The 15,791-nt window shown below is 48.1% G+C and overlaps 1 protein-coding gene across 1 annotated transcript; it reads right to left on the minus strand.

The window, feature by feature from the left end:
* Positions 1-528: 528 nt before the first annotated feature.
* LOC102562482 (disintegrin and metalloproteinase domain-containing protein 10) lies at positions 529-15,440 on the minus strand. The gene is made up of 16 exons (XM_019484008.2): positions 15,339-15,440; positions 13,672-13,822; positions 11,537-11,655; positions 10,538-10,696; positions 9,714-9,805; positions 8,933-9,055; positions 7,930-8,022; positions 7,457-7,625; positions 6,949-7,109; positions 5,865-6,036; positions 4,918-5,062; positions 4,018-4,201; positions 3,262-3,361; positions 2,630-2,850; positions 2,116-2,212; positions 529-1,318 (listed from the first exon to the last, which is right to left on the minus strand). Exons 1-16 carry the CDS (start codon positions 15,415-15,417, stop codon positions 1,182-1,184), a joined length of 2,202 nt encoding a protein of 733 aa, XP_019339553.2. The 5' UTR covers positions 15,418-15,440; the 3' UTR covers positions 529-1,181.
* Positions 15,441-15,791: the final 351 nt, after the last annotated feature.

The raw sequence follows: 15,791 nt of genomic DNA on the forward strand, positions 1-15,791 counted from the left end.
TCGGCACGTAGGCTCAGCCACGGGGGCTAGGAGCCACAGTGGGGACAGGGCCTGATTGGGGTGAGTTCTGCCTAGACCGGTGCATTCAACCGCTGTTATAAAGTTTACCATTATAAAGCAGGTCTTTCAGTATTGTACAAGTGTAAACCAAAACCCTACAACACCTAACCAGCCCAACAGACATACTAAAAGATATGGTCCAAGGACAAAGCCCAGTACAAATAATCAGAGTTTCAGCAACTGCAAGGAGACGAGGAACATTTTTCTATCTTAAGCTAAACCCACTGGACTGACTGCTATCTCTGACCTATCATCCCATCCTTTATAATCCCCAACACTGATTTAATGCCAATCTTGTGTCCCCTTTGAATCCACTGATTGCGTAGCCTTATTCAAATCTACCTAGATTTTGGTCTCAGTAACTTCAATGAGACCTTGACTAATACAGCCTTGTTTCCACGTAGTATATAGGCAGCGCCATCAGACCTGCCTTTAGCCAAGGAAAGAAATGCTGCCTCTTATGAAAGGTGTCTTGAATTCTTTTTGGAAACATGTGAAGGGTGATACAGGAAATGATTTGAAGCAGGAAAGGTTAATCACTTTGCTGATGGAGACCAGCTTCTGAGATAGAAGGTATATCTACAATTCAGGCACTGTGGCTTGCAGAGACCTACTTAAGCTAGTTTTAAAACTAACTAGCTTGGGTACCAGTGGCTGGCTAGCTGTAAAAGCTAGAGTCTGGAGTAATTATTCTTGGAGCATTTACCTATCTTGGGTGGGTGTTGCGGCCTGCCTTCCATGTGGCTGCAGCTATGCTGACAAAAGTACCCCAACTCGGGAGTTTAATGCCAGCACCTGTATCTCTATACAAGCTGCAGGGTGAACATCAATTTTGTCCACACCTGGGCAGAAAGCCGAGCTGCAAAGAGCTGAAGCAAAAGTCACACAGCAGATCTGGCAGTGGGAGGACTAACCTTACACGGAAGCATTTGTGGCTCCTATTGTGCTCTACTATGCGGAGGGCAGAACCCAGGAATCTTGGATCCCAAGAGCTGGTTTTTCAGCAGAAGTTGCTGGGGCCAAGTCCAGTCCCTTCTTTTACGTGCCTGTCATGAGCTGAGACCTCTTGGAAAATCCACTCGCGAGGGGGTCTGCGAGTACTGCTGGATCTGGATGCTTTGCTATATGATAGTCTCATACTCCCGGTGCGTGGTTTCCATGTAGAACTCCTCGTGTTCATGGTATATTAACATCCGTCTGTGCTGAGGCTGCTGGCTGGCTGAGGCCTCCCTGACTGTGCTCTTTGTGTCTTTCTCTTCTAAGTAAAAAAGAAACCAAACCAAACCACTATCAGCAGTGATTCTTCTGTAGGAGTTGGGATGAGCTCCTAGCTGTCACACCCAGAGCGGTATCTCTGGTGTCCCTGCCCCAGGGGTCAGAGACTGAGAGCAATCCATTGTGAAAATGAGCTCAGTATCTGGGTGCTAAGGGTGTTTGGAGCAGGGTATTTAACTTGGGTAAAACTACACAAGGTTCCTAGTTGGCTTTGGCAGGGCATCATGTCTGGTGGCTTCTCTGGCCCCAGGGGCTTGGTGTGGGCCTGGTACTCAAACCTGGTGGCTGCTGGGTCTTGCTCAGATGGTCAAGGCTAGACAAGTCACCAGACTTGAAGTCGGGGAGCAGGTTCCCTGGGGCAGATTAATAAGGACCTGTGGGGGATTCTGCCTTTGCTGCAGCAAGGGGCCTAATACAAGCCTGAGGTCGCTGGTGATGTGGAGTAAGAGACAGAGGTTGGGGGTTAATGGAGGAAACAGGCATGATCAGCTAGTTACCAAGACACCTATGATGTTTCATCCCTAGATTTCCTATGGGTGTGACTTGGGCTCCGCTTTCCTTTCCCCAAGAGACAGATGGATGCTTTGAGTGGCAATTCCCATGGCTCCCCCAGAGCGAGTAACCTAGCAAATTTCCACTTTGTCTACTGGACAGAACTGGGGAAGGTGCTGGCTGTGCTGGCCCACGTCCCTCGGCGTTCCCCAGAGCAGAAGCTGAAACTCCCTAGGGCAGCAGGAACTGGATGGGGTAAGGGAGGAGTTATTTGAAACCTCCACTTACCTGTTTCACTATCAAGGGTCCTTCCAAAGAGGAAGACGGTGCCAGCCATCATTGCCGCCAAAGTCAGGATCATCGCAAGCACAGCCCACCAGCGCTTCTGAGGGACAAAGCCAGGCCACTGCTCAGTCCTCAGCAGCCTGAGGAGCTGGGTACCTTCTGCCCTACCTTGGGAATCATACCTGGACCTGCACCTGCTCCTAAGCTACCCAAACTGCCTTACTGACAGCTGTTCTGCAAGGGATGCGGCTGTCACCACCTGCATGGTGCAGGGAATGGAGATGCCAGTAACTTAACCAAGGTCATGCAGCCAGTCAGCGGCAGGGTTTGGAACACCAGGTAGGAATCCCAGAGCTGCCTTATTCATAGACTCATAGATTGTAAGATTGGAAGGGACCTCGGAAGATCATCGGGTCCAGCCCCTCTGCACTAGGCCTTGACTCAATATCCACTCCCCCCACACATCTGTCAACCTACAGCCCTAGTCAGGGATGCGGTGCCCCACGCAGGTGCTTGCCTTCATCCAGGCCGCTACATCCTCCAGCTCAATGAAGGCCAAGATGGAGTTTTTCACTCTGGCGATGGGGCCATCCTCATCCACAAGCCGGCAGGTGTGGAACTTGTCGCAGTAGCCTGTCTTGTCCCAGCATGGGGAGCCAGGGGTGAGTGGGATCTGCGAGCCGTTGAAGTAATGCTCCAGCAGGAATGAGGCCGTGCTGGCACATGTCCTGGCCTGGCCTACAACAGATGATTTAAAAGGGCTTGAATGATCAAGGCCTGGACATGCAGTGGGTAATGCACTCAGCGCTGGGCTGCCCTGGCTCTGATTTTCATGTCATTTAATGCTCAGCTGCTCTCAAGGTGCATAACTGCATCCCTTAGCACCCTGGGGAGCCTTAGTCCTATTATAAAATGGAGCTGCAGGGTTGGGTTTTAACCCCATGTGCAATGGGGCCATGCTACCAGCCTGTCCGTGCCATAGAAGTAACTGTGTCAGGGTATTGTGTAGTCCCTGCATAGGAGGCACTGCTGCCTACAACCAATAGCCTCTTCCATGTCCTTGATGTAGGGCCAGTAGCAACACTCCCAGCCCTCGTGCTTCTCTCTGCCCTGGGGGGTGCTGCTTCCCCTGATCCCAAGTCAGCATACCTGGTTGCTGGCAGCAGAGATGGCATTTCCCCCTCATAGAGCTGCTGACACAGTCACATTGCTCCAGTCCATACTTAACGCAGAGCGAGGCGAGGCAGAGCTAGGGAAATGAGTGAGAAATAGGAGTGGGATTTATGGGATATGCCTGATCCAGGCCAGTGATCCATCCCAGGCAGGGAGCAGGTGGATTCACTAAGGGACCGAGACTCTTCCAAGTGCTGGCTCCATTTAACAAGACAAAGTGCCTTCCCAAGCCCCAGTTCTCAGTGGAAGGTACCAGGCAGACCGAATTCCTTGTGTCACCTGCAGCGCAAGCTGCATCATGCCCCATGGCTAGAGGGGAGGCTGCACAGGCCTTGCCAGTCTGCAGCAGGTCCCTAGTCTAGTACTCTTATCTCCCAGAGGCCAGGCCAGGACCCCTGGAGTAACCTGCTTGCAGGGAGAGGTTGGTAGTGAGGGGCTGCTTTAATGCATCAAAACTAGAGGGTTTCAATCCTTTCCTGTGGTATAAATGCCCTATCCCCACGTGAATTCTGCTGAGCTCTTTGCCTCACAAACACCCTGTGGCAGTGAGTTCCTCAGGTTAACTGCACCTAGCATGGGGCTACTTAGCTCAAACCTGGTCTAGGGGAGCCTTTGAGGCCCTCACCCATGCAGTAAGCAGTGCTGTGGCCCATCCTATTCAGCCTGTTTTAGCCCTTAAAGTCACCGGCTGTCACAACCCCCAATCAGACAAGGTTAACAGTCAGGACTAACCCCAGCGAGGCAGATCCGTGTGCCCCTGCTGCAGAACGTGCCGTTGTCCCTGGGGACGGGTGTGGGGCACTGAGCCGCTAGTCCAGAACAGATGCTTGCAAAGGCGCACTCCGTCTCATCTTGGCAGAGCTCCCCTTGGGATTTAAAGACACAGTCCTGGCTGCAGCACAGGCCCTGGCTCGAGCTGGGAGATGGAGCAATGGTTCAGATAAGCATGGGGAAGTAGCCAGCCCGCAGCGTGGCAGCAAGCTGCCAACTCGGTAGTAACAGCAGAACCGAGGCAATGACTTACCTCCTGGGTATGAGCATCGTGCACATGAGTTATTAATGTGGAGTAATAACCATGATGGGGGACACATAGGGGCATCAGTTTAAAACAAACACTGGAGACCTTGTTGGTATTGAAGGGCTTTGAAAGAAGCTGCCCCTCCTAGCAGGGGTGGCTCAGTCACTTATGCATCAGGTTAAATCGAAATACCTAGCAATAGGTATAGTGCCCTGGCTTTGTTGTCCCTAAGGAGTTGTTGCTGTTACACGGAGCACTGTGTGAGTGTAGGGTGGCACCTTGCAGATATGCAGGGTAGAGCTGATAAGCAGCTGTCGCTGCAAATGGGCACTGAGCATATCTACAGGCCTTAGAGCATGAGGCTCAGGTCTTACAGTTGTATCCTTGCTTCTTGCTTGCAAGTGCCACTAGGTTTATTGTGGGCAAGCCCCTGGGATGCTTGTCACAAGTAACAAACAGCTCCCTGCCTCAGCCACCCTCAAAAGACCTTTTAAGTGCCCTTGAGTGTCTCCGGCAGGATCCTAGGAGACATTCTGCAGCAAATAGGATGAGCGTCACCCACAAAGTCTGATAGGAAGAGAAAGAACAGCTAACAAGGCATTAGGGACACCTACCTGCACTGCGCCCCTGGCTTCAACCTACAGCCGATGCCGTTCGGCTCACTAGCCGCATAACAACAACGGTTGGAGATGTCGTTCCCCACGTCGCACTCCTCCCCTGGGTCCACTATCCGGTTGCCGCAGATGGGACGGTCAGTTTCTGAATGGAAGGGGAAGAAAAACAGATGCAATGTTGAGACCAGGGGCTGGACAGGTTGGGGGCAGCCCTGGCTATGGGACTAGCAAGACTGGCTGGACAAACACCTGATGCTTGGTGATCACAAGCTGTTGTGAACGTCAAGCCATTTACACAACGCGGTGGATTAAGGGGAGGGGGTGGAGAGATCCGTGTGCCAGCTTGTTCCCCGAGGACTGAATTTTGCTTGGCCTTTGCTTTAGCATGGGGTATCACCAGTCATAAAACTGAACCCTTTCTGAACCTCTAATCTGGGAACAGCAAATTGATCCTACTACTCTCTACAAACCTCCAATGGTGCTTTGTCTTGTGTTAGTCCTTAATTCACCAGCTGCCAGTTTCATGCTACAGCCCAAAATGAACAATCTGCACTTGGACCCATCAACATTTAAATAGTCAAGTCCCCTGTCCATTCACACCTACATTTATGACACCCATCACTACGTTATCTAAGTATTTCTCCAGGCTAAATAATTTCAACTTTTTGCTGATGTCTTGCTAAAGCTGAGAGCTGCCCACAGTGTTTTGGGGAAACAAACAAAAAAATCCCTTTGCTATAATTTACATCTGTAATGACACCTACAGAGACCCAAGGAAGGGGACTTGCTACCTGAAAGTTTGTCTCTATCCCTCCCAGCTATAGAGTCGGGTCAATAAAAGAGATCACCCAAAACAAACCAAAGCAAAGAATCACTGAGCTAATTGCAATTAGCACAGACAAATGACAGCAGAATTTAAAGAATTCAAACACATTACTGCCTCTTACCAACAAAGCATGTGTCCTTTTTGGCTCTCAGGAGCTTCCCGATGTACTCGATGCTGCACGTGGAGAACTTGTCGTTGTTGTGTTGCCATCCATCCGTGGCATGGCCAAACATCAGGTAGTTCCCATATGTGGTGTCAATGTTGAAACGCGCACACTCTTTACTCTCATCGTGCTGAAACAGAAGATCGCATGCTCTGAATGTGGAGCAGGAGCCAAACCAATCTGAAGAGGGCTTTTCTATTCTCTGAACATAAAAGGCATTTTTAGGACTTTGTAGATTCATGTATACTGTTAAAAGATGACACTTCCTGCTAGGTTGTGAATACACGATGCAACATCATTCATGAGTGCAGCGTGTTTCATCTCTATGTGCTTCACAAACTTCTCTGTGTGTTTCAACATCACATAATGCCTACTCGAGCTGCTGGAAATGTTTTGTCAAAGATTATTTTGGATGTTGTCATAGAAGCCAATAAGTTAATTCAATAGCAATGTATTAGCTTCACAAACCAATCTGGTTCTGTGCATTTAATAGAAGGAATTCCAGACAGGCCCCTGTTTTATGGACATATAAAACACTTAAAAAATCAGTCATTTCTTGAACACAAAAGCTTGAAAAACCCTAGATAAGAGTGACAGTTACAAGGTTCGGGGGATTTGGAATTCAAGGCTTTTTTTTCCTCCCAGAACTAAATTAAACAGTAAATCATAAAAAGCCCATTAAAGTGTCTGAAAAGATGGACTTTGGAAAGCCCTGAAGGAAATGAGTTTGGTCCAACGGCTAACCCAGGTGTTAGCCTTGCGCCCAGGAGACCTGTGCTGTATGCCAGATCCCCTGTGATCCTGCACTCTCAGACTGCTTCATTTAGCTCCTTTGACCCCCCATGGCTTAATCTCATCCTGCCCCATTGGTGATCTGCTTTGAGAGCCAGGCCTGAAAAATGCAGCACTGGTGCAGTTCTCCCTGCTGAACACCTGCTCTGGCTGCTTGAATGAGGGGAGGCTTCCCTGCCATCATCTACGCCAATCGTCTGCTTTTAAGCTTCACTCACACTTATCCCCACAATGCCTTCCCCGTGCTCACATGGGCTCCCAGGCTGTGACCCAGCTCGTGGGCCAGGACGATGTGGATGATCTGAGGTGGCAAGTATTGGCCATAATTCTGCAGTGTGATCAGCCCTGTGTTCAGAGAGGCCTCCTGGTCCTGGAACTTCTTGTGCTTAGAGCAGATGCCGCCCAGGTCACCTAGCCCAGAAAGAAAAAAAGCAGAAACTCTGGAGACGCAAGCCAGAAATCAGAGGAGTAAAGACTAGGATCCAGAGCAAGTGGAGAGTGAATAGTTTTTCCAAACAAATTTAGACTAAGCATCAAACACAACATGTCTTATAAACTCATAGGGTTGGAAAGGACCTCGAATCATGTGGTCCAAACCCTGCACAAAGATAGGAATGCTATTCCTAAACAACAACTCACGTTAAGAAAAGGAACTGGCAAGACTTTGAATAACAGTACCAGATGGTGACTTATCATGGTTATAGTTACAACCAGAGTGTGACCACCCTTTGTTTTTAGTGCATGTGGCTGTTTCTTACCAGTTTGTCCATTAAAAGCAATCCCAAGAACTCCACTGTAGTCCCTGTCTGTCAGGAGGTAGGAGAGGCAATAGGTATTCCAGTTGGACTTGGAGTGCAACAGCAGAAGCATTTCTGGACCGATGTATGGCGAGTCCCTGGAGCCAGAAGGATCATCCTCTTGGATTATCTACAGTGCAGAAACAACACAAGCTAGCCAGTCACTTGCTGTGACATATAGCAACAGAGATTTTATTTTTAACAGTCATGTTTCTCGTGTACCACCCAACGATATCATTCATCACTAGCATTATAAGTTACAAATGAATGAGCAATCTAAACCTGCAAATTCCCTTAGCCAAACCGTCCCTTTCAGGCAACTACCCCTTAGAAAAATGAAACCAGACATCCATCTGCCTTGGCATGCGTTTGGGTCCTGAAGAGCCTCATCCAAAGCCCATGGAGATCAAAACCCAAGTGCCCAACTGACTTACGCTTAATGTTTTCACTTTGAAGTCAACGTGCTTGATACCGTCAAAATCTGCTCCTTCGTAAATGGCATTCACAGCTTTTATGTAGCTGGCAACCTGCAGGGGAGACACAGACGTTAATTGGATAAAACCACTTGTCATGAATGCAGCACTGGGCGGGGAATGCAGGCAACCTGGACTTTGTTCTCTGCTCTCCTACTCGCCTTCCTGCTGACCTCAGACAGTTCTTGTCACCTGTCTGTGCTGCAATTTTCCCCCTTTGTTGAAGCAGGTTAATGATATTGCCCTCCTTTGTAAAAGTACTTTAAGATCTACTGGTGGAAAGTGCTGTATAAGGGCCAGGGAGGACTGTTATTCTTACTACCTCAAATTGGCAGGAGACAGAGAGGAAAAGTCAGCAAGAGGTATTGTTATTCTTAAGATGGTTCAAAGAAGATTTAACTTGTGTGAGGTTATTTCACAATTGAAGGGTAAATACTACAAGGAGCCCCAAGGCAGACAGCCTCCTTGCTGCTCTTACCCTACCAACAATGGTACTGAGCCTTTAGTTTTATAGATAAGCAAGTAACCCCTAAATAAGGCCCGTGGACCTCCGTGTTATGTACAGTTAGCAACCTAAATACACAGAGGTATTATTATTATTCCCCATTTTGCAGATTGTGTACTGAGGTCCAGAAAGATGAAATGGTGCCTCCAAGGACATAGAGGCATTTCCAAGAGAGCCAAGAACTATACTTGCATCCAAATCCAGTGCCTTCCCCATAAATCCCTGACACAAGCTGATGATTCTCCAAGCAATTCACTCCTACCTTTCTACAGTGTTACCATACCGTGTGAGAGATGGGGAGTGAATGGGATCCATGGTGCCATTCAAATATCATGACATCATTACAGCAGTGATGAGTTTTTCCAATCAAACCAGTATTTTAAGGAACATTACATTCACCAATCATTGTTTTCGAATAGCAAAAGGAACAACAACAGTAACAATTATTAATACTCTTACCTGAGAAACCACTGCCTCTGTGGTGCCAAATCTTTGGTAGAACAAGTAATCAACTTGCAGATGCAGCAGGCAGGATGTCCTAGAATAATCCAAACTCCTCTTCTCCCTCTCCAGGGTTTCCCCCTTTTTTTGACAAAAAAGTTTAGAAATGTATAGGGATATTCTGAGTTATAATTAATTTCCAGGGCAGAATGAAATACAAGCACATGGAGCAGCAGCAGCTTCAGTGAAGAACATCAAGGCATTATGCACATGCTCAACTTCTTACACACATGCTTATGCAGGTCCCATTGAAGTCACTGATATTTGGGGCCAGATACAGAGAATTGCTGAGCTTGAAAATATGACCTGTGTGTCAACATCTTGGCAGAACTATAAACTTCATGAAAATGGGAGACGTCCCAAAATCTTTTTTTTTTTTTTTAATTTTTCCCCTTAAATTCAATTCTTCTCCCAAATTTAGGCCTCTCACATAATTTCTGAACCCTCACAGCTACAACAACACTCTTAAACTACCCAAATTTAGGGAAATCGGATTTATTCTGGGAACAGTAAATAGCATCTAGCCTCTTTTTCTGTCTCCCGCTGTCTATAGCAGGTGGCGAAGCACAAGAGCTCCATGACAGAGAATCAAAGCCCTTTGAGTTCCCATGCCCACCAGCGTGTTATTCAATGAATTCAGAACCAATCAATGCCCCATGCAGTCCTTTCCTCGTGGTACTTGCATTGCTTCAACTTGTTTCATTTCGAGTTAAAACTATTCTCTACCATTTCTTTTCACCTTTAACTTTAGCTCCTGCTGGAAATGTTGCAGGATCTGATGTGCTCTCTCAGTCAAGGCAGCAGAGTCTGGATCTTCCAACAAGGAATAATCTAGAGTGAAAATTCAGATGTCACACAGAGAGACCTCAGAATTGTGCATATAACAAATGCTGCAAAGAGATCACAGGGCACAAGGCAAGATGTAACAGGCTTAGACTGCAACAAGGGAGATTTAGGTTAGCTATTGATAGTGCTTTCTAACACTGAGGGTGGTTCAACACTGAGACAGATGTGCTACAAAAGCTGTGGAATCCCCATCCCTGGAAGTTTTTAAGGGTATTTTAGACAAACGTATCCTGGATGGTTTAGGCAGGGATGATCCTGCCTTGAAAGAGCACTAGCTTAGATGATCTGAGGGCCCTGCCATCCATATTTTTATACGATTTCTATGTTTCAACAATTTCTAACTCTCTCCCAACAATAACCCTAGCATGATTTGAGCAAATAATCAGGCATCAGGGCTCTTGGGTTCAGTTCCAGCTGAGGAGACTAGAAGCCAAGAGTCTCGGTGTCTATTCCCTGCTCTGCCACTGACTCACTACATGGCTTTGGATGAATCATTTCACCTCTCTGCCTCAGTACAAAACACAAGGAATAGTCAGAAAGAGATCTGAGCCCTGATTGTTGCATTCAGTGTTTATAAAAACCTTTGGGATCAGCAGATGTAAGGTGCACTTGAAATGCCAGGTCAAACAGCAGACGCAATAGCTGCTACTGAGCTGCAAAATTTTCTTTTATAAACCTCAGTCGCTCCAAAGACCTGTGCTAGGGTCTGGTACTCACCTATGTCACGTTCATGATGGATCAGAGAGTGACCTGGAGAGGTGCTGGTGCTGGTGCATGCTCCGGCAGACTCCACGTAATAAGTGCCGTTCTTGGTTCGGATGAACCCTTCGAAAAGGCCATTGTGGATAGACCCATGGCAGAAGGATCCAGGCTCATCTGTTTTGCCAGCACAGGGGTACAGGCAAATGAGAAGGAGGCTTTCATCTTCATTACCAGTTACAGAAGAGGTCTGGGGTTAACAACCACTGGATAATATTGATCAATTTTCAGCTTCTGAGGTGGCCCTGCTCCTGATACCTGTGGCCCTGGTAATGTTATCTTAGTAGCTGCTGCAGGGGATGTGGCCACGTTCCACCCATTTTATGCACACGCCACCCAAGGTAGCCATGTACCTGCAGCGTCCACACACATCCATGCTGCTTCACCTCACTTCTGTGAGTCAAACATGTTGTGTGATAATAGATGCTCAACAGGCTCTGAAGATACCCCACCTTCCTCCCCCACTTTCAAGGCTCTGCTTCAAAGTGAAGCCCGTCTGGCTGCCAGTTTTTCTGAAGCCCCAGGATCACTGCATGGCAAATCACAGGGCTCCCTGCTCTCCGAAGGGGCAATCTCCCTGCAGGGTCCCCAGCTCCAGGAGACCATGGATGGAGCTCATGTCCCTGAACACATCTGCAGGTCAGCTCCTAGCCACATTGGCAGTGCAATACATAAACCAGATAAGGGGTCCATCTCATTGCTGATGCCTGTCTGATGCTCTGTGGGCTCCATGTAGCGAGTTTGCAGGGTCTCAATCCATGGGAGTCCACATCAAAGAAACCAGCACCCTGCTAACTAGCAAGAACCAAATGCTATCAGGGCATTGAGACTGAGCACTCCTGTCCCTCCCCATCAGGGAAAAGGGTCAGGCTGCCTGGGGGGCTTGGTGAACTGTTAATGGTCTCTCTATCCTCACTGGGAAGTTTCCATGCTCAGGGCAGCAGGTTTAACTTTTACCGTGCAAGTCTCCTGAGTAAATAAAAGAGACATCTCCTGGCTTCAAGGTGTCCTTGACCTGGATCTCAAAGTCCTTGGTGAAAGCACTCGTGTCCCTGCTCAGCCTCAGCTTGAAGGTCCTGGAAAGGAAGTGAAATGCCTGGAGTTGGTCCATGTTTTGGGGTGTTGATTATAGCTGTGTTGGTCTAAGGACATGGGCAGACAAGGCTCTTTGGGTAGATGTGAAATCTTTTATTAGACCAGCTAAATAGTTGGAAAAATTGCTCTCTGCAAGCTTTTGGGCACAGTCTTCAGGCATAGGGAGAGTCTGCTGGTGTTAGTCTTCTCTCTAGGGTCAAATAGATTATGCCAATATGTCAAATGCAAGTCTGTGAAAATGCAAATGTGTGGCAGTGAGGATCAGAGGGGATAGGCGTTAATGGGTGTGAAACAGGTAGGTTGGGGGGGGGGGGGACGACAAAAGAGGGGAATTTTGCCCACCACACACCTACCTCTCTCACACCCATTAACGCCTATCCTCTCTGATCTTCCCTGCCGTGCAGAGCATTTTTTTTCCAATTATTTAGTTGGTCTAATAAAAGATATCATATTTACCCACAGAACCTTATCTGCTTATGTCCTTAGACCAACACGGCTATAACCAACACCCCTGCCACACACTTGCATTTTCACAGACTTGAATTTTCACTTAAGTTTCTATTTGACCCTAGAGAGAAGATTAACACCAGCAGATTTTCCGTATGATTGTAGAAGGGTGTTTGTGCCCGAAAGCTGTCAAAGAACAATTTTTCCAACTAGTCAGTTAGTTTAATAAAAAAAATATTGCATTTACCCAAATAACTTTGTCTACCCAGAGTTGGTCTCAACACCTTTCATCTCCTGCTGCCTTCCATGCTGCGGAGAAGAGTGCGAGAGCTTTCACCTGTTGCCATCAGCAATAGCTTCTTTTAGAACAGCTCTCCTGTTCAGCCCATCACCACGGTATCTGGGCACTTCCCCATTTCATGTGTAGCCTCAACTGGAAGAAGTCACTTTTCCCCTTTGCTCACACAATTCCTCCCTCCCACTGCTGATCTTGGCCACTGAACTCCACGGGCAACTCTGTGCTGTGACAGATGCAGGTCAGAGTCCTGCAAAAGGCCAAACCAGCCCTGTAGCTCCTAGCATATGGAGTCACAGGTATGTCTAAGATGCTTGGCTAGGACTCAGCTCCAGTTTGCGGGACTCAGCTCAGCTGTTTGTCCCAGGGCCCATAAATAAATAATTCCAACCACAAGTGCGGGGAAGTGCTGGCAAACTAGCAGGCACAGAATATATTGCAGATTCAATGCATTCACATACCTCACACCTGGAACCAGAGCTTGGCCCCTGGAGTTAATGAAATGTTCCTTTTGCTGCAGTAACAGAGCCGGGCAAACAGTAACGTGCCATTTCCAGGACAAGTTTTGAACACAGCAAACAAAGAAGTTTGGGGGGGGCACTTACTAAATTAATTTAGCATGTGCTGAACATCCAGCGGTTCACTACTGACAATGCCTTGACTTCGGTTAACAGCCTAACTACCTGACCGTGGATGAATGGGTGGACTTCGTAACCTCAGAAAATGTTCTGCACTTATCCCCCTACCAGCTGCTGTCACTACACAATGGGAGTCATATCTCACCCACAGTACTAGAAGTAGTGGTGTAAGCTTTGCCTCCATTATAGACGCGTAGAAAACATTTGGCAACCAGTCAAGAGAGCAGAGAGGGGTGTAATCTGTCTATCGTGTGACCAGTATTGGCTCAGGGTTTCCTGGCTTCTGACCATTGTTAGCCACCTGTTATACGGTGGCTGTTGCCTCATATGGCCTATGCAATTTGGGGCAGGCATCATCTTTGTTTCTTGTGGGCTTTGTACAGCACCTAGCAGGACCCGGGAGGGTCCTGTCCCCAGCAGGAGCGTCCAGGTGCCGCAATATAAATGATGATGGATCACCTGAACACAATCTGAAACGAAGCATAATAGGATAATGTGCTAGCTGTACATACCTGCTGGATTTCAGCTTGTTGTGGCACTGCAGTGTGTAATGATTTAGATCAGATAGGATTTGGCCTCAGTACAGACCCTGGACACAAATATATGGAGCCACGCACCTCCGATAGGCTTGGAATTCCAGCTGGATCAATGTTTCACGCTCTTCCGCGGCTCGTTTTGACCTCTGATGCAGCTGTTCTAAAGCTTCTGTGTCATAAAACACTCTCTCATGGTATTTTACAAAGGGCCTTAAATGCTCGGGTCTATTCACTGAAAAGGGAAGGAAAATAGATACAGATTCATGAAGCTTGGGGCACTTTCAGGCTGTAGATAGATATAACTTTAAATCATTTTAACAGAAGGGGGGTTCGCTGCTTTGCAGCCGGTATCAGCTGTTCTGATTTGCATTGATAGGAGCATAAGTGAAAACCACCATAACTTGAAAAATGAAAGCAGTTTTAAATTTACAGAGGTTTAGCTCCTCTTATACCACTAGCATAATTTAACACTGGCATAAGGGTTACCCTTTGTTCTGCCCTTGCTCATTGTGTTATTTGAGGTGGAAGGACTAGTCTAGTGTTTATGGTGCGGGGCTGGCATTGATGGCTTTCCGTCATTTTGGCAGCGATTGTGGGACTGAAAGGTGATTCCTCTCTATCCCCGAGCCAGGTAGGGGTGGAGGGTATGGTTTAAAAAAGCTTCCTGCTCCCAGAAAAAACCTGGCTTTTCCTGGATCAACCCAGACTTACTCACTCTTCACAAAGGACTCCAGCTAGCATCCTCGGACAAGCAAAACTATTTGCCTGCATAAAGGCTGCCGTGGCCTTGCCCAAAGTTACAGCTTTAGCACTTGGTTCTTGACTGTGACCCTTCCCTTATAATCCACAGACCACCTACAAATATGTTCAAAGATCTCAACACACCCCCCGACCCAGCCACCCCAGTGCCCACGGGGACCTGCAGTCTCACTCTAAATTATCCACCATTAAGCACACTATGGAAGGAGGGAGAAAGGGCATGTGGCTCTTGGTATAATGGACTTTGTCAGATGCCCCATGAAGACAGGCCTGTCCTTCTGCCCCCTTCATGGGTCTGGGCAGAATGGAGAGAGTTAAATGCATTTGTTCCCAGAATGCATCTATGCGGTAGGGCAGCAGTATTCTCAGTTAGGCAAACTGAGGCGGGGAGATTACAATCCTGATCCTCACTGGTCTTCAAGCACCTAGTTTCTAGTCTTGTGGATGTCCATCACAGTTGGGCACCTCAATACCTTTGGGAAGTCTGAGCTGAACAAGGATCCAGTCCCAAGGAGCAGGGGCCTGGACAGCTGCCCAAAAGCAGCACAGTCCCCAGTTTATGCAAGCTCTGGACCTGGCCAAAGGCTAGACTCTGGTCACTCCCCCTTAACAAACGCGCAAGGCCAGGTTGGGGAAGACACCAAAATCCCCAGGATTGGGCTCCGAGTTCTGCCTAGTGATTAACAAAGGAGCCCAGTTCTCCTGACACAGCGGTCCCATAGCACTGACTCTAAGGGGACTACCCTGGATTGACATCTGCCCCAGACTGCACCCAAGCCAGTGACTTCTGCAGGCCACTTTTGCTCTTTGCCCAGGGTGGCAATGTGACTCAGTGAAGCTGCCCGGTTGCAGCCTGGCCCGCTTCCTTTGCAAGCAGCGCCGATACTAGCAAGCTCTCTGCTGAAAGGAAACGGCAGTCACGCCTCCCTGCTTTCATCGACTGCGTTGCAGTTGGCTGGCATCAGACAAGGAGCAAGCGATATTCCTACCTAGGCTGGTGACGACGGGGACAATGACGACGACAACGACACTGCATACAGCCAAGCAAAAGCCCCAAAACGTGAGCATGGTGCAGTAGGAGATGCGTTCCAGCCAGGGTGCGGCGACTGACGGGATTCTTCACTCCAGGGCATCCTTTGAATGGAGACACACCATCGCGCATGACCCTGCCTGCAGAGACTTGCTTCCAAGCCCGGCTCAGCTTGCCTTGGATGGGTGAGATTTTTCCAAAGCATTCGTGTGTCAGCTTCACTCACTCCTCACCCCAATGGACCCCAATGCATTTTGACAACAGCAGAATTAGCCTCACCCTGGCAATTTTCAAAGTGCCCAGCTTTGGCCTGTTCATCAAGAGCACAGTTCTGTCTCCTCTGAAGGGACTCAGCACTACTTTGCTTTTCTACCAGGTCTTCTGTGCTTCAGCTGGGTTCATGCTAAGAGAT

Source organism: Alligator mississippiensis, chromosome 16, assembly GCF_030867095.1.
Source record: "Alligator mississippiensis isolate rAllMis1 chromosome 16, rAllMis1, whole genome shotgun sequence".
Taxonomy (NCBI): Eukaryota; Metazoa; Chordata; order Crocodylia; family Alligatoridae; genus Alligator; species Alligator mississippiensis.